The following is a 19,964-nucleotide window of genomic DNA, read 5'->3' on the forward strand; positions in this document are numbered from 1 at the left end:
ATCACCATTGTTGAGCAAAATGTAGGATGCATTTTCTCCTAAAATATAATATTTTTATTATTTTATACTAAATAATTGCCTAAGATTGAATTGGATCCTCCTGATTTAAAGATAATTGGATTCTATTGATCTTTTAATAATACAATCTATATGTAAATGAGTACACCATCTCTACTATATATAATATAATAGGGGCAGGCTCCATGACGTAGGTCATTTTTGTCATTTTCTCCCAAATCACTTAATAAAACAATATTAAACCCACCAAGGGTTAGCTAAGATGGTGAGAAGCGACTAGGTTTGCTCCCTAGTTCATGACTTTAAGTCTCTACATGCCTCTCCACATAAATGTGACTACTTAAATGTAGTAACACATGACATGGTGTTGAATGGTGTGTGCGGTCCGAGGTAGATTAGTCTCATCAAAGGTGGGGATAATCTCTGGGTTACCAAAAAATTATAAAACAATTAATTAATATTTCTACCTTTATGCTGTCAACTTATGTAAATTAATATTATTTAAGAAAGTTTTGTAATTGCATGTGATTCCTAAATGAATTGTTATTGGCTAATTTAAAGAAAATAATATCCCTCTATCATAGTCACTTTAATGCAACCATTTATTAAATTAGTAAACCACTAATGGATTTTTGACTCAAAATTTTTCACTCAGTCTACACTTAGCTGATGTTTTCCTTGTGTATCCCAAAGAAAAAGATTTATGATTCTATGCCCTTGACACATTAGCTGAGTACAACGTGAAAATTTTCGAGTCAGAAAATTGCGACTCTTAGTAAATATTCTTTAAATATAAAATTACTACTTATATTATGAAATTTCTATAATGCATTTATGAACTTTATTTTCTACGACTTGCAATGATTTACACATAAATTTTATCCTAATTTTAACCCATCGCTTATTTATTTATGTACACTTTGTGCCTCGATGACTACGTCTCCATTTATTTTAAATTTTTTCATGTAAGCAAAAAATGGCCTATTTCAGGACTAATTTGCAAGCTAAAGATAAAAGTTTAGTCTCCTAAAAATACATGAATTAAATTAAGAACCCTATGGTATCACCGTTAGGAAGACCTCTCGGTGGGTCCAACGACAACCCACCAATCAGATTATTTTCAATATATACTTATATATTAAGCATGATTCACCTAATCATTTTTCTTTATTTGGATGTGGTGTTAAGAGTAATTGAAGTTGATAGTTTGGTTTGAGGGAGAAGGGAGGGTGAGGGGGTTTGGTAATAGTGAGGAAGAAGAAAAGAATATGTGGTTGAACAACTAAAAAATTTAACGGGTGTTTGATTTTGATTGTTGGATTTTGATTTTAGATTGTCAAAATTTGATGATGAAAGTGATTTACAAAATTTAAAATCTCGATTTGCTGCTTACAAGTCTACAACAAAAAATGGGTTTTTTTTTTTTTTTTTTTTTAAGGATATGTGGATAGAGATAATAAAAGCAGATATGACCTCACTCTCAATAACAGAGGATTTGGTTTTGGACAGAGTAGAATGGGGAGGATTTGATCACAAATCTTTACGACAAAGCTTTGTTGTTGGTAGTTATTTTTTATTCTGATTATGAGAGAGTTGCTTTTAAAATTCAAACCAAATGTAACATCCAATTTTAGAATCAAATTATGAGAAAGAATCTGATTCTAGAATCCAAACCAAACACCAGCTTAAAAATATTGAATGAAAGTAGAAGTTTTCCTTCTCCAAGCAACCTACAAGTCTTCAATTACTTGTTCATTCCCTTGTGGGGTACCCCAAAAAAGAGAATCTTAGGATACCTTGAAGACTGACTTTATTGAAAGAATTCTACCAAATAATTAAGTTTAGGTTTTTTAGAAGAACAATGTAAAAGGTTGAAATTAAGATGCTCTTTTAGTGGATAAAAAGAGAGGTTAGAATTCAAGAATCCTGACAAATGGTTGAACTAAGAAATAATTTCCATCTTAGGTAAAGCATAAAGGTTGCTTTGTATCACAGCTAGTGTAAAAAAGTTTCAAGTTTCTCAATATGAATTAATGTTTTAAGAACTTAATCCAAAATTTGGCAAATTGATTGGATTGAGGATAGATTCTGACTCAAGAAAAAACTTGAAATTTCAATACGAAAAAATCGAGATCCAATCACCTAAATTTATTGGGTGAATTACCATTTCATGAGTTGAATTTGACAAATTTACAATTCTGGCTCACTGTTCATTTTAATTATCAAAAAGTGAACAATAACATATTTGAAGATTCTAAAGTGACAATCTCGCAGGTTAAAGTGCTATCTCACTAAAAATAGCAAAACCTATGAGATAGTAACTTCAAAATTCTTGAATTCATTACCATTCATGTTTTGGTAATTAAAATGAACAGTGTGTCAGGATTGTAAATTCGTCAAAAGTTTATCACATTTTCATAAATATTCTAAATTTATTTTAAGAATACGTAACATGCTTTCATGATTCAGAGTTTGAATTTTTTCAAGAGTCACCGACTCCGACCCATAATATATTTTTTTGTATTCTTCCATCTATTAGGTCTGAAATGAAGCTCCCGTAATCTTTTTCAATAGGTTACGGATAAGACAATTTAATTAAATTACATAGAATTATGAACTTTTCTTTGCTTACCCCTTTTTTATTCATAAAAGATGTTACATTTTTTCTTAACTCTACTAATCTCAACAAACAATTTGAAATATCTCGACTTTTCTAAAATTTGTATAGAATTATGCCAGAGTAACATTAAAATATACCTCATTTCACACATTACTGATATGGAGGTGCCCACAACACCATTGATGCTTTTCACTCTTATTTTGATGAAAAGCATCTATGGTTCTGTACACACATCCACGTTTGCAATGTGTGAAATGATATACCTTCCAATGGTTCTTCCGCATTTTCCATTTGTATGATAAAACACAATGGTGTGGCCCATTTGTGAGGATAAACGTCCCATCAACGATAGTGATCCTACTTTATTACCTTTCTCCTCCTCCTCCTTTAATTTTATTATTTTTGTTCTCCTCCTCACCTCTTTCTTTTTTCAATAATACCCCTCTTACTTTACTATCTTTCTTTTTTTACCCCTTCAATCGCAATATATTTTCAATAATACCATGAGTAGGGGTGTCAATGGGTACCCATTTAATCGAAATCGAATTGGAATAAAAAACCCTGGTTCCAGATCCCTTTTTATTGTAATCGATTAGAGCCGGGTCTAAAATGGAACCAGAACCGTTAGATTTCAAAATAAATGGAATTGGAACCAAACCGTGGGTACCCAAAACCAATTTATTTTGTCATTTATTTCTATATTATAGAAGATTTAAGGTATTTTTTTATTTCAAAATTTTTTTAATTTTGAAAAAAATCATTTATTTGTATCTTTAGTATAATAAATTATAACTAAGTTAATACTTTTGTTGATAATATGTAAATTTTTTGAAGAAAATTTTTTATTATAATGATTTGAAATACTTTTTTTCTCATTCGATTCTTGAGAACCAGAATCGATGGGTATTCATGATTTTTGTCTGTTCCGATTTCGATTCCATTTATTTTGGAATCGGACCCGAAACCGACAAGAATCAAAATCAAACTAATATTAATGGTTATATTTCTAAGTTCCTTAGGAACCGACCTATTGACACCCCTACCCACGAGCAAACTCTAGTTGAGTTATATTTTTGTCAAGAAAAAAAATTAGAAAATATAAAAATGTAAAAGTGTATGATTTCAAAATTTTAGTAGTTATTTATTTTGAGCAAAACGGGTATACATTGTAAAATCATGCTAATGAGGGTACCCTTTTGGGTAAAAATAAAAATAAAACACCAAAACGTCTATCTGCACTTTTTGATTAAAATATACTTAAAGATGTCTGGACCGATCATTTTGGCATGATACTCTACCCGTTTTGGTAAAACACCCAAACAAAATTCTCTACTCCATCTCTTACTTTCACATATAACTTTATGACATAAAAAAAAGAGAAAAAAAACAATTTTTACAAAGAACCTGGTTTCTTTGGACTCGGTTCGATTTTTCAAAAACACTAATATAGATTCCTTCCTTGTGTGTTTAGGTTACTTATCTGGTGGTCCATTAACCAACTTATGGATAGTGTTTGGTTGCAGCAACCACTATTTTCTAATTATTTATTCCTTTTTCTTTTGTGAAATTATTTGATTAATATTGGCCACAAGTTCACCAAATCAAAGTGAATCTTACTGTTTATTTGTTGGTTATATGGCATTTAACAGATGTAAAGGACTTGGGCCCATGGTTTTAAAATTCGTCGGAGACCGAGACGTATTGTCCGAGTTAACTCGGTATTAGAGTTGAACGAGACCAACTCACAAAGTCATTTTTTAATCGAGATTTAAGACTCACGTTCAATTTTTTTATTTGTCACACGAGACGTCTCAAACGTATCAGAAAACTCGTCCGAGATGACTCGATATTGAAGCAAAATGAGACGAGATGTGATACCGAGTTTAAAAACCATGCTTGAGCTTGTTTGTCGGTTAGACCATGTTATGTAAAAACAATATATTTTTTTAAGAAATTGTTATTTTTGTTGTTGGAAATAAAATTTCTATCCATTTATTTGAGGTTTTTTTTTTTTTTTTTTGATTTTATATCTTTATTTGAAGGATGTTGCTTAAGTAACGTTAAAATGTACAACGATTGTACATTTTGATGTGGTGGTACACACATAACCATAGATGCTTTTCATAGAAATACAAGTGAAAAGCATCTATGATTATGTGTGCGCCACTACATCAAAATGTCAGAATCGATGTACATTTCAATTTACTCCAACACAACTCTTATTTGAATGAAATAAGTGTAGTGGTTAGTAATTCTCTGTTTTGTGTTTTAGTAGATTGTGAAGAAGAGTATGTTAAAATTATTTTCTTTTAGTCTAATAAGACTAATATGGATATTATTCACTGTGCTACTAAAATTTGATACTAAGGGTTCGTTTGTTACAGATTCCAATTTCTACGTTAAGATTTTGAATGTAGGAGAAGTAGAAGCTTAGAATCTAAGAAACTGACGAAAAAATAGTAGACAGAGGTCAAATTGATTATGTATTTGAATCGATGAGTTAAAAAGAATAAAGGGTGAAATGACGTATATTTTTTGGTGTTGACTTCTATTAGTATTTCTCACACAAAAACAACCCCAGCAAGACTTCTCAAAAAAGTAGTTTTGGATTTCCCGTAAAAGTTATTGAAGTGTAAGTCGTTACCAACAATGTGTTTTTCTGATTTTTTTGACTCAAAAGTCCAAAAAAATATCGAAAAAAGGTATGACAAACAGACCATGAATCGCTAAAACTTCTCTTACATTATTCTATTGGTTAACTTCTCCATGTGTACTATTGCTTAATTCAAATTAAACTCTAATTTTGGTTCAAGTTTGGTGATCCTTTAGACCTGGATAATTTTTATAATCAAATCCTATTTATAGTTTTAAGAAAATGTCCGGGGGTTGCAAATTCCAGGTACAACTTGGATAAATAAATTTATTTTGATTAAAAAAGTATATTTAAATTATAAAAATGATGTATTTTTCTCTTATAAACTGAATTAAAAAATGCAATAATCACAAAATATCATTTTGTATCGACCGCGTACATCTACGATCACTTAGTTGTATTATTGTAGTAGTCTATGTGGATGGAACATAATTACTAAGAGCAATCATTAGGGAATTGAGAAGTTGAAAAGTTGTTTGAGAGAGCCCTTTCATACCAATGATAAAAATATAAAATAAAAACTGGGTTACTTTCTAGGCATTGAGAGGCACGATAAAAGAGGAGATACTTCTTGTTTGGTGGACCAACCTAGGTTGGTACAATTTCGATGTGACCCAAATTAAATCAAGTTGTACCCCTAATCTCCACTTCCTTAGGCATGGAGGCGACCATCTAAGACTAGGAGTGTCAATAGATAGTTATTAACATATCGAATTTGATAATATCCATTCCGGAATAACATATATTGAATACAAGGGGTTTTTTTTGTTTAAATTTTCTTTTGATTATAATACAAATGAAGATGAGGATTTTTTATTATTATTTTGATTATGAAAAATCAGTTGGATTTAGAAAAAATCGAGATTTTTTTTCTTCTCTCCGCATGTTATTTGACTAGCATTTTAGGGATATCCGTCGAACTCGGATTCAAATATCAAATAAAATTTTCAGATTCGAATTCAGATACAGCTGAATATGAACCGATAAGTATCCGTTGACAGCCCTAAGATATTGAAATATTATAATTCTGATTGGTTTAGATCCCTTTCTAATTGGAGATCAATTTCTGTTATTTTACCTCCATTGGTGGTTATTTGATCACTTAGAGAAGTAAAAAAGCAAATTACGACAGCATGCTCTAAGTTCATAGTGCATAAACAGAGTAGTGAGGTAGCTCATGCAGCTTGCAAACTTTCCGTTGAAGACCCTTTCATGAGAAATGGACTTCAAAGTGGCTGGGCTATGAAATTAGAATTTGATAGTCATGTAGCATCTCATATGGCCAATGATCTAATATTGAGTTGTGCTTTTCTACTCTAACATACGCTCTCATACGCCCCCATGACATGGCATGGGTCTAAAACCATAGATTGTTTTCCTCGGGATACACAAGTGTACATCCTCATAAATATGTGCAAAAAATCTATGATTCTAGCACATGCCACATCATGGGATGTATGTCAGAGGAGGAAATCAGAAAATCATTATTCTCGAATATTTCACGAGACGGGAGGACTAAAAGGTTACTGACATGGTACCTTCCTCAGTTGGTTAATGTTAATCTTCTCTTATTTTCTGTACCCTTTGCTATGGAACCCTAGATATCACACCATATACATCACTACCTGTGAATCAAATCAGGAATAATATACACAAATACCAATTTTCGGGTTTAATTCCTATCAGCATCCAAACACAGAACAAATATGTTTTAGAGAAAATGCTAGTGCCATGGCACATAAACTAAAACACCATGTCATATGGATCTTAGAGTTAGTAAAGCAAAGCAATGCCCTTCGATAGATTTCACTACAAAAGCATTTCTACTACTACCAAACCATTACAATGATGAGCAATGGATGTCATATGCTACATTGGGAAATTATTTTTCTTCCAGTCTTTAATAAACATAACGAGGCAGGTTCTCTTCCATACCTGAACCATATAGATCCTTTGTCAACTAGGGCCAAACCCAAAAAACCCCACCCTCACCTGGCAACTTCAAGAACATTAATCATCTAACCATAGCAGATAACCTAAAGAGTAGGTGGGACCCATATGTAGCCATGTGTTTGCACATAACCGGCTTTTGCTAGTAACTCATCTGCTTCCACTGGACCTCGGCTTCCTGGTTTGTATGGAAGTGGCTTCAGTTTCCCGTCATCAATTTTGTGTAGCAAAGGAGTGAAAATCTCCCAAGCCGCCTGAGGATGAAACAGTTGTCAACTTATGAACCCACACAAATACATTTGAGAATTTAGGAGCAAGCATAGAATATAGGCTAATTTACCAAAACAAGCACCAAAAATTGAAAAATTACCAAAATGGTGCACTATTCAAATTAATTCTGAATATGGTAATTTACCGTTTTCAAAATTAAGTTTTTTTATTTATACCAAAACAGTAAGAACCAAATGAACAGTATTTTTACAATTTTTGTACCCAAAATACCCTTTTTAAACTTTGTATTGAAATTATTTAATTACCCTTCTTTTAATTTTTATTCAAATTACATTTATATAAAGAGTTGGGTTTTGATAAAGGGGAAGAGTAAAAATGTAAGAAGGTAGAAGAAAGAGAAGAGCATTTTTGGTATGAAAAATGTAGAAAGTACTGTTCATTTTAGATTTTTTTAAACCCTTTTTGGTAAAAAAAAAAAAAGAAAAAGAAAACTTATATCTGAAAAAGGTAAATTCGATTTTCGGAATTAATTTGAATAGTGCACCACTTTGGCAAATTTTCAGTTTCCGTGCTCCGTTTTGGTCTTTTGCTCTAGAACGTGCTTACCTTCAATTCATCCCTGCGGACAAAATGCTGCTGATCTCCTCGTATTCTGCAGATATAGGATCCATGTTTAGTGTTGAAGTCTGGAGTGTCGGTCTTTATTTTTCATATATAATGGATTCTATGAAGTCGATATATTGGCCATACAAACATATTGTAGTACATGAAAACATGTAGTGTGAACATATAAAATATACACACATTCAGAAGATATGAGGAGTTGAAAGCATACGTGTCGAGAATCAAGCGTTCATAAGCCTCTGGAATTGCAACTCCTTGGTACCTTTGCCCATAAGACAAGTCTAGTTCGCTTTGTATGGTAGACATTTCCAGTCCAGGTTTCTTGACCTGCACGATAGGTCTAATTATCACCGTAGGCTAAAATTATGGGATACTAAATTGATTATTTCAAATTTTCAACTTCATGTATCATAATTGCATCAGGAATATTTTTAAAATACTTTTCAAAAATAAAAAATAAATTTAAAACATAGGTGGATTCTTCAATTATTCACTATTCAGAAATTGTCAGATAACAAAGTCAGTATGAGGTAGAGTAATGGCTTGTTCTAGTCATGTAACTAGAGATCGTATTTTGCACTTATGTTTTGGGGAGAATGGGAGTCGTCGTATAATTATACTTGATTGCAAATATTTTCCTTTAGCAGCTGGACAGAGATAAAGAGATTCATATATAACAATGAAGAAATTTAATCAACTAACATGCATTCATAACTCAGGAGAGAGACAGCTAAGTGACCCCAACCTCCAACTATCAAGTTTAGAGAACCTACGGTACGGTATGGCCAGATGATACATATTGGTAAAATGTATCCTTTTAAAAACCAATAGTAGATAAACACGATAATGAGAAGAAGATATAACAAACGTTTAAGCACAGCTGAACACCATCTTCAAGACTTCAACTCAATACTGTTTATTTATTTTTTTTTTTTGAGTTATAGATCATGTGGAAAAGATATTCCCTAGATGTTTCACCAAGTAACCATAACATAGGCATTGAGCTAACACTACAAAAACTGAAGGAAGATGTATGAAACATGTAACATTTATGCTTCATATTACGTCAACAGTGAATAAAATTATGCACAACTCTAAAGATATTAAAAAGTAAATCTCCAACCTGACATCATGGGAATCAAACTCTTACCGTAAGCTTCATGTACATGGCCTCTGAAGGCTGCAGGCGTATAACGAATTCATTTCTTCCTTGTTTTTTACCTATGCAAAATAAGAATCTGGAACATAAGATATTCGCCGGTGCCATGGATGACTAAAACACCAGTACTTAAATGCAAATTTCAAGAATTATTAAAACTAGAATGATACAACAGCAACGTAGAGAATAACTAATCTACACAGATAACCATTGGAACATTTTCTTTTCAATGGATAATAGAGAATTATTATAATGTCATCGAGTCTCCACTATTTCTTCAAATATGGGGTATTTGGAGATCAAGTACCAAATGTTCTGATTTTAGTAAGTACCATTTCATCTTATGAAATTTAAAGTCACGAGAATGCTCATTACGAAAATAAAACAATAAGAATTTATTAAAAAGCTCTGTAACATGGGGACAAAGTGTGAGATAGGGATGAACTATAACATCCATTAAACTGACTTCCATGTGACTTTTGTGCATGGGAATGTTCCAATAAGTAATCTTAATTAAAAAAATAGCTGCTGGAGTCAATCTTGGCTTAAAAATATTTCATAGATTTTTTTATTAGAGAATAAAGCAAAAGTCAAATAGACTTTACTAGGAAGTAAAAGAGAATTTAAAACACCATACATTTGAAAATGTCACCAGGAACCTCCTTAAAAATTGAACACGGATTTCTGCTTTCCTTGAATTTAAAGCCTTCCCTGCCTTAAGTATAAAAGGGACACCTGTAGAGAAAGATTGTCATCTTACTAGAAAAAACAGGGCACAATAGAATGTTACAATAGATGGTTCTTAAGTTTATTAGATGCATAAAGAATACATGGAAGCAAAGTCCATTATGTTCTATTACACATAAAATAAAAAGCAGCGTATAACTTTGCTGGCTAGTTGATAAACACAGAAAGCCTATCGCACCTTCCCATCTTTCGTTGTGTATTCGTAGAATCACAGTTGCAAAAGTTGGAGTGTTTGAGTCATCAGAAACTGTTGAGTCATCTCTGTATCCCTCATACTGCCCAAGAACAACGTCTTCAGCTGCTATGGGTAGGACTGATTGAAGTACCTGAAATTTGACACCATAATCGTGGAAGATATGTTCAATGTCACTATCTTGGAAATTTAACCCATAACCTGAAGAAAATGAAAAGATTTTATATAGAAGGGTGAATAAAAAAAGATTTAAAAAATGCTTAAGATGCTAAAACTTGAAATCTCTTTCATTCATCACATGTTTTTGGGAAAAGGGGAAAAAGTAAAAGCATTGATAGAAAAATGATTTAACTATCTATGGGAGGCATCTCATTGTAAATACTAAAAAGGTGATTTAGCATTATGCACAATTAGGAGAAGACAGAAAGAAAGAGCAAAGGATGGTGAGTTTTTTGAGAGTGAATTAAGATTATAACCTTCACTTTCTCATCCCGGATATGCTCAGGTTTAAGAGAAACAGGTTTCTCCATGGCAACCAAGCAGAGAACCTACAATCATAGAATAAGAGTATAAGTGAAGCTTAAACTCAAGCTGAATCGTAACTTAACAAATAAACTGAAGTCTCATAGAGAAAGAAAATCACTCTCATATCAGCACCATAGATAACCAACAAAAGTTAATAATTATATAAAAAATGGTACACTAAGCAGAAAATAGATGGATATAGCATTCATGCAGTTTTTTGGAATTTAACATCATTGCATATAGAGTGGACTTGCCTGCATCAGATGGTTCTGAATGATATCACGAATGATTCTGCAAAAACATAAAAGCATGCTCACTAGTCAACTTATTGACAAAACTAATAATGAATAGGCAGAGATACAACATAAGCTTTTAAAAAAAAAATCTGTGACGTGTAATCAAATTTAGAAGACGGCCTTCCTAAATCCGTGGGAAAAGGGGGATCAAAGTATGGGGAAAAGAAGATGAAAGAAACCATGATGAAGGCTAGAGGGAGCATGGGATGATTTTCTGAATGACGAATTTTTCACTCCTAATAATTAGGTGAAGCATTATCATTTTGATTCATTTTGATTCTTGATTCCTCGTCAAGATACATTTTCTGAAACTGCAACGTATAAAAATGTTACCATCCAAAGACCATACCCATATTCATCAAAATATCCACCACGTCCTTCAGTTCCAAAATCCTCCCTGAACACAATCTACAGAAAACGAGATAAATGTTAAAACATGCAAAAATAGTGATTAATAGTGTTCAAATATTGATGTGTAGTCTGCTTAGATTTTCCTTTCTTTTTTGTACTTTGCTTCGAGGTCATCTCGACCATGCTACTAATAAAGATCTTTGACTTATAAAAATAAAATAATAATAATAATAATGATAGTGTTCAAATAAAAACGACCAATGATGATGATCAAAATTTTGAAGAGGCAACTTGATAGATTTTCTTTGCAATTGTGGGTAAGCAGGGAATGGACCATAATCTCAATGTTACAACACATGGTATTTGAAGACTCAAATATATTAACTTCATATATAAGCTGCAGAAGGAATGCAGAAATATAAATACACTAGAGTTTGCCCGTGCTATAGGCATGGGCATCATCTTTCGGGTTAAAGGGGTAAAAGAGGAAAGATAGTAAAGTTAGAGGGCTATTATTGAAAAAGGGGGTAAGACTATATAAGAGGAAAAATAGTAAAATTGGAGGGATATTATTGAAAGGGAGAGGGAGGGGGATATTATTGAGGGAGAGGGGAGAGGGGAGAGGGGGGAGGGGGGAGAGGAAAGACAATAAAGTTGATGGGGGTGAAGAGGAAAGACAATAAAGTGGGGTTGTGGACCCCACAAAACTGTAGTTGGAGTGGGACCCACCATTGTGTTTTATTATATAGATTTTCTTATAATTTTTACAAATCTACATTTATAGAGAGGCTTAAAACTAAAACCACCAAATTATATTTTGGATAAATTCTCACCTGTACATTGTCTACATTATCCCGATTCCAAAGGGGCAAAAATAAGCGATTCGCAAAGCGAAGAACCAACTGCCAATACAAGTGGACATGAAAAACACAGATAAGCATAGGATAAGTAGATCTTAAATAACTACACTAAACTCCAGCTGAACATTACCAAGTTCTGCACCAATTCCTTTCCCAGATAGTGATCAATACGGTAAATCTCTTTTTCATCAAATAACTCTCCAAGTTCGGTGCTCAGTTCCTCTGCAGAATCCAGATCCTTCCCAAAAGGCTTTTCAACAACAATCCGAATCCAGCCACCAAAATCAGCTGAAAAGGAATTCATAAATATTCGTTAAGGATCTACTTTGAGCAGATATTCTCAAACTCTATATGGCATACCCCGTCCATATTCTATTCAGGAAAATCATAAGCTGCCAGCATCAAATGACCTGGACTGACCAAAAGCACATGTAGTCAATTGTCTTTGTGATAAACAGGAACAAGAGTTCTCATCAATCATATTCTCAAAAATATTCTGGAAATGATTAATGAGACAGATAACCATATTATAAACTACAAAGAAAATGAAAAAGAAAGATAAAATGAGGAGAAAGTAATAGTAACAAGACTGTCAGCACGTCAAATTTCAGTCATCAGTTATCAATATCAAGAATATACGTGAACAGTAATGTAGAGGTCTAAAATTATGTATGCAAAAACTCTATATTCTCAAAATCCCCCATGAAATTGGAAGACGAATAGAAACACGTGATTGTTTGTCCACCATAAAATTTTGTCAAGCTCTGGTCAATTGCATATAAAATAAAATCTACAATCTTTAGTGAGTTATTCCTATTTTGAAACACATACTCACATAGAAGTTGATAAAAACTAAGATAACTTGCAAGTAAAAATGAAATTTATAAGTCGACATCCTCTTGCAGTACAGAGTGATGCTACCTCAGATATTCAACATAGTCCACTATTGTCCTTTGAGCTGTACTCACACAAGGATTTAACATCTTCGACAATAAAACTGCCAACTTGGACAGTTGGTGTATCCACTGAAGTGGGAGGATGTGGATTCAATCCCATGCAGGAAGTTTACCCTGATGGGGTTGATATCATCTTATTCCCAGGGTCAGCCCAGTCGACCACACTGGGTATGGAGTGTATGGCCCAATCCAGCAAACAAACCACCTTAGCTATCAAAAAAAAGAAAAGAAAATCTAAACTATGTACATAACTCTGACAAAAAAGATCCTAGTAGTGCACAAAGAAAGATCGATTATATAAGTTAGCCGAGGCAAAAAATGTAAATGAACTCTACAACTAAAACCCAAATACTAGGTTTGTAATGAAAGTGTGGCAAACATAGTAACTAACAATAGGATGTTACTTAACTCTATAAAATTCTTTCCATAATAAGACATTATTAAACTCTATGATAGTCCTTTTATAATATGGCAGTGTTCTCATAATTACCTTCATTAAATCATAATTTGATCATGGAAAATATATGCCTCCTGATAAATTCTCAAGAGGGAGATTCATCTATAATTTGACACTTCAGCCACATTTCTGGAAAAGCAAGGTACAAAGTTTTTCTTAACAGAGCTACCTATGACCAAAGAGATAGCTTCCACATATGTTTGGCATCTCTTATTTTTGGAGCACAAGCCACAATTAATCACCTGTATCAACTTATTTGATGGGGGTACATCTAATGCATCAAACCATATGAATGAAATAAAGTTCATTCTGATCTTATTTTCCAAGATCAAGGCTTGATAAGAAAAAGAAGCTCAAAACTAATAACTGAATTATACTAATCTGAAGTGAATGGTCCAAGTTCAGAAGGGACTCCTACATTTAATAGTGCAAAAATTCCTGATCATTTTGCTGACAGACGGATAAACAGATGGAGGAAGAGCAAGATAAAAAAGTCTCCGAGACGATCCTTCTTGACTATTTTTTGAGACTTCATGCTCAGAAATCTCCTTATCCAATAATTGAAATCCCTCCTCAGAATCATATGAACCATTAATGTATTTGATCTGCAAAAGTTAATATAAAGCACTTAAAAAGTTAATAAAGCAGCATTGGAAGATGAATGATACTCACTAAGAGCATAACTTAGGAAGAAACATACCAATTGCAAAAACTTTGACACATCCTCCAAGTTCTCAGATGAAGCTCCCTTGCCATGGACAAGATATCTGCAATCAATAAACACAAAAGAATTAACCTTTATTCTTCACTCTCTTTTTTTTTCTTTTTTCCTTTTTTTGATAGGTAAAGGCAGATTTCATTAACAAAAGTGGTTGAGGTGACCAGAAGAGAATACAAAACAAAGGGAGAACCCAAAACAATCCTCTACAACAGACCCAATCCAATGTCCCCATAAAGTCCTCAAAGAAGACTCCTTTGAACTCTACAAAGGATTTACATTAAAAGAATAAGAAACTTTTAACTGAAACAATAATATGAATCAGTGGGAGTGTAAAGGAAATGCAAAAAATTATGGGTCAGAACTTTTGTGTAGGGCATTATATGCAGTAGCACACAAACCTTCAATTAAGTTTCTGCCTAGCAAAGCAATAAACATGGATAATGTAAGGGCAGCAAATACACTGCAAACTAGCATATGACATGAGAGACACAGGACATACATTTTGGTTCCTACTTAGAAGATGCTATAAAATTTGGTGAACCTTTTGGAGATAAAACCATGGGGAAGAAACCTCACCCACGTAAACGGTCTCGAAACTCATCATTTGAAATCTTGGTTCGTGCATAACCAAAGATGTGAACTTCACTTGACTGTAGGAAGCCCTGAATAAATCCCAAACAAACTTAGCATGTTAATGAGTGGTACCTCGTATAATAAATAATAATCTAAGGTAGAATCAAGATTTACATTCCAATTTTTGACAAATTTGATCTCCTAGTTAAGACCCATCAATTGGTCTGTCCCCAGTCCTCTGTTTGGTTCCATGCTCAAGGTATGGACGATTGGGATTCTCAAGCTTGAGGGTGCAATGATTGAAATACTATCAACATGGCTATTGTATTTAGGGTGTTTACAGAGATTGAATGGATCTATCTATTAATAATTATCAAAGAAGATAATTCCACTAATAAGAATTCTTTTACCCACAGATTTAACAAGCAGTTAAAAAGACATGTTTCTTTCATTTTGGATCAGTAATATGTATGTTTCAAACATAATTTCTCTCCAATTTGGGTACTAATGATCAAACTACCAAACAAAAGTAGCAAGAACAATCCAACAAACCTGTCTGTAAAGATTGTAAAGTGCTGGAAATGTCTTCTTCTTGGCAAGATCACCAGAAGCACCAAGAACAATAATTGAAAGACACCCAGTTTCTGGAACAATACTGTCAGTGTCTTTTCCCTCCGAAGAGGAGTCACTCATGAAACTAGATTTTCTTTCTGTAAGTGATCCAATTGACACCATTGTTAGTCACGTATGGATCACGAGATCCTTCTAAATCTGCATTTAGACAGAAAAATAAGAAGACTGGCAGGAATAAGTGGAGGCTCAACTATCAAAAAGAGGATCTGAACATTATTTGCATGGTACGCTTACTAACAGAGCTAAAATCATAAATAATTAAAAAAAGAAAAAAAAAACTTAACACTACATTAACAATTCAATCTACTCAAAAATATCAGATAACATTTCATTTTGAGGTCATAAAAAGGAGAAACAGATAGATCCAAAGTCGAAATCAAGCAAAAAAAACTCATGAAATAAATTGATCAGCTGCAGATACTCTAAAGTTTACGAATCAAAATTAATCAAATGAGATTAAACTGAAACCAACAACAGATTTGAGTGAAAAATATCTACCTAAAATTCAAGATCAAAGACGAACTCGATATCAAAACACATTAGTTCACGAATCAAAATTAATCAAATGAGATGAAGCTGAAACCAACAACTAATTTGAGTGAAAAAAATCGACCTAAAATTCAAGATCAAAGACGAACTCGAGTTCAAAACTCATGAAAGAAATCGATCAGTTGCTGATAATAAGTTCACGAATCAAAATTAATCAAATGAGATTAAACTGAAACCAACAACAGATTGAGTGAAAAATATCGAACTAAAATTCAAGATCAAAGACAGAACTCGAGATCAAAACACATTAGTTCACGAATCAAAATTAATCAAATGAGATGAAACTGATACCAACAACAAATTTGAGTGAAAAAAATCGACCTAAAATTCAAGATCAAAGACGAACTCGAGTTCAAAACTCATGAAAGAAATCGATCAGTTGCTGATAATGAGTTCACGAATCAAAATTACTCAAATGAGATCAAAATGAATCCAACAAACAGATTTGACTGAAAAATCGACCTAAAACTCATTATCAAAGTCGAACTCAAGATCAAAACTCATGGAAGAAATCTATTAGCTGCGGATACTCCAAATAGTTCACGAATCGAATTTATCCAATTGAGATTAAACTAAAACCAGCAAACAGATTTGAGTGAAAAATCGACCTAAAATTCAAGATCAAACTGTGCTGAAGGTGATGCGAAATGACACCAAATCGATCGAATTCGAAAACTCTTTAACAAAATTCGATCAGAAAATACAAACTGACAAGAAATTAGAGCAATAGAAAAAGGAGGAATCTTCTTACAAGATACCTTCTCGATACGATGTTCGAAGAGAAAATGGGAATTTTTCTGGTTTTTTAAGGGTTATGTTCACCAACCCATTATCGCGCCGTCTTCTTACAGCCGCGATCCAGAATCGAGAGCCATCAATTCTAACATAAACCGTGGCGCAATACGCACTCAAAGATTCTACTACCACGTGTCGGAAATAGGTGGTGTCAGAAAAATCATTGTGGGCCCACTTATATTGCTAATGGATGGACTAGTTTTTACGTGGCAAAACATCCATGATTATAGCCCAAATATGCCCCCTTGAAATTTTCTTTTGGACCTCCTTACCCATGAACATATGGACACTTCTGTGTGTGGAGCTAACTATAATAAGGTCATTTTTATCAAAAATAAAAAAAATAACCGTTATAAACCTTAAATAGTGATGATTAATTTTCAAAATTATAAAAATATCATTTATAACTATGAACAAATATTGAGATAAAGTGAGAAATCTATTAACAATGGGGATTATAATTGACAACTTTTGATTGGTTTAGGACTTGAATTACCACTAGTTAGATCTATAAGTTTTACTAAATTACATTTTTCATGAATCATTGAATCAAAATCAATAAAAGAAGATATCCTGTAAGAGTTAATGTGGTGTTAGTAGTTGGTGAAAAGAGGCTAATTGCAATGTCTTCGATTCGCATTTGTTCATTTGACAGGTGGAAATCATCTACGAAGGGTTTGGAAGTCAAACCTATAATTTTAATAAATTAAAATTAAAATAATAAGAATTGGGACATTCCTTAGAAAAGAAAAAAGAAATATGCAAGTGAGTGTGCTGACGTAGCAGTGTCTCTAAAATCATAGATTTTTCTCTCTTTTTTTCAAGGAAAAAAACTATTATTCGGGGACACTGCAATGTTAGTGTAGTGTTGAACGTAGTCAACTTAGAACGACTCTAAAATAATGGAGGCGTCTTCTACAAAAATTACTACATCATCTATATTTTTACACTTATCAAAACAATCAATATTGTTATTCCTATAAGTTATTATTATTTTTTTTTTTGAGTACAAATTAACAATAAAAATTGTTTGTCCATGATTTCTTCAACTTGTAAATCAATTTTGATGGGGTTAGAAGTTTCGGGATAAGTTGATTTTTTATGAGATTAAATCATTCTCGTGAAAAATTAGCTCATTCTGAAACTTCCAAACCTATATAAAAAATTGGTTGTCAAATAAGGATTGTCACTTCAGTCCAATCCTACTTAATATAGTTATAATATATTATAAATAAAATTAGAGAACTACAATTGTCACAATAAATTTTGCTAATGTCAAACTAATTCTTATATAAATTGTCATATATAATTGAACATGGGTGGTGTGGCATTAGTAGAAATTGGTGTGGCAATAGCAACTCTATAAAATTACAGAGATTGATTAAAAGTTCAAATCAGCAAATATTTAATCAACGTTCGTTTCGTGAGAGTGCAAGAGAGAAGTTTTTTTTATATTTATATATTTAACTTACCAGTAAATAAAAAAACTACAGGTTGGTCCTTGTGCTTGTGGAAGGAACAAAGAAGCGTTGATATTGGACATTATTTAGTATGAGTAAAAGGTCTTACGAGGGTGCATGTCCATGTGTCATCCTCAAACATCTCTCGCATGGCTCACCAATCTATGATCTCATAATGCTCCATCTTGCATTAACCTAAATCCTGGAGTCCTTTAGTTATGGCTCCATAGACGCTGTAAGTGAGTTTAATCAAAGTCATTGGCATGTATATTGTTCTAACAGTTGTGATGAATGCATGCGGCCTGACATGGCAAACGCATAAAATCATAGATCTTTTTCATCGGGATACACATGAAAAAAATATGTGAATCTGTTCCCTTGTCATGTCAGTTGTGTACCAAAACAACATGCATTCATCATTATTCTTATCCTAAATGTCGCACGTGCATGGTGCTAGCACTGTTTAGGTGTGGTAATCAATCGGAATGCCAACTCAACACACTTCAAGGTACCCTGTTAGTGAGCGAAATTATTTCATTAGGATTTGTGATGGCATATACACAAAGTAATTAAGGATCCATTTAGGTGTCTTGTTCCTAGCCAAGGTCAAGAGGCATCTCATTTTATGCCACGTGGCATTTTTTGAGACCCATTTTCCGTATGGATATGTGGTCCATTCCTTAGTGAACCCACGTATCGAAGATCATAGTGTTTGATAACTTCTATCTACTAGATCTAATCTCTTGAAAAAGAATTTAAATCTTACAATTAGAAATCATTATTAAAACAATGCTATTATCAATAGATGCACATTAGCAATCAAATTGATCTTTTGTATGTAGATTCACCAAAGGATGGACCACATATATGTACGGTTAGTGGCTCACAAAAAATGCCATGTAGCATAAAATCAAGTGCCACCTGACCTTCGTTAGGAACAAGACACTTGACTGATCCCTACTTGTACACAGAACTCCCATTAACAAATATTTTATGCCCTAGTAGAAAAATATTCTCCAACTTGACCGTCAAAAATGATTTTCTCTTTAGAAATTAAAAATATGAATTATCTTTGAAATAAGTGTAATCAAATGGGCTTTCATTTTTCATAGAACTATTTTCTCTATAATCATGCCCCCACCCAGACAATTATGTTGTAGCTTATTGATTATTAAATAGAGTTGTGCTAGTGTAACATTGAAATTGATGTCGTTTGGGACATTGGTGTGCACATAACCACAGATGTTTCTCACTCATATCTTGACGAAAAGCATCTATGGTTTTGTAGACACATCAACATCAACAATGTCTAAAACAATGTCAATTTCAATGTTACTTCAGCATTTTCTTATTAAATTTTCAACTCTATAAAGCGCAATTATCTTCTATTGTACTATAGAAATTTTCTTCGATTTAACTTGGATACATCAATGACACTGCACTTTAGAAAAGCACATTCACTTTAATCATCTAGCTAGCTTTAATTCTTTGAGCATCCACCTCAATCTTTCTATCCTTGCTTGCAATACAACCAATGTACCAAAATGTTCATTTGGATGCTTTTCTTGACCATTGGTTGAACTTGAATTTCAT

At 32.9% G+C, this 19,964-nt stretch overlaps 1 protein-coding gene across 1 annotated transcript; it reads right to left on the reverse strand.

Annotated features, from left to right (window-relative positions):
- Nucleotides 1-7,030: 7,030 nt before the first annotated feature.
- LOC147405486 (glucose-6-phosphate 1-dehydrogenase, cytoplasmic isoform-like) lies at nucleotides 7,031-16,861 on the reverse strand. The gene is given in 17 exon segments (XM_086433240.1): nucleotides 7,031-7,495; nucleotides 8,079-8,124; nucleotides 8,308-8,423; nucleotides 9,247-9,317; nucleotides 9,893-9,923; nucleotides 9,926-9,990; nucleotides 10,181-10,328; nucleotides 10,672-10,743; nucleotides 10,975-11,011; nucleotides 11,366-11,424; nucleotides 12,201-12,269; nucleotides 12,358-12,515; nucleotides 14,059-14,245; nucleotides 14,341-14,407; nucleotides 14,938-15,023; nucleotides 15,487-15,705; nucleotides 16,725-16,861. Coding segments are annotated over 16 exon segments (1,563 nt in total). The 5' UTR covers nucleotides 15,670-15,705; nucleotides 16,725-16,861; the 3' UTR covers nucleotides 7,031-7,327.
- Nucleotides 16,862-19,964: the final 3,103 nt, after the last annotated feature.

This window comes from Akebia trifoliata, chromosome 3 (genome assembly GCF_017979445.1).
Source record: "Akebia trifoliata isolate Shusen 1 chromosome 3, ASM1797944v1, whole genome shotgun sequence".
Taxonomy (NCBI): Eukaryota; Viridiplantae; Streptophyta; class Magnoliopsida; order Ranunculales; family Lardizabalaceae; genus Akebia; species Akebia trifoliata.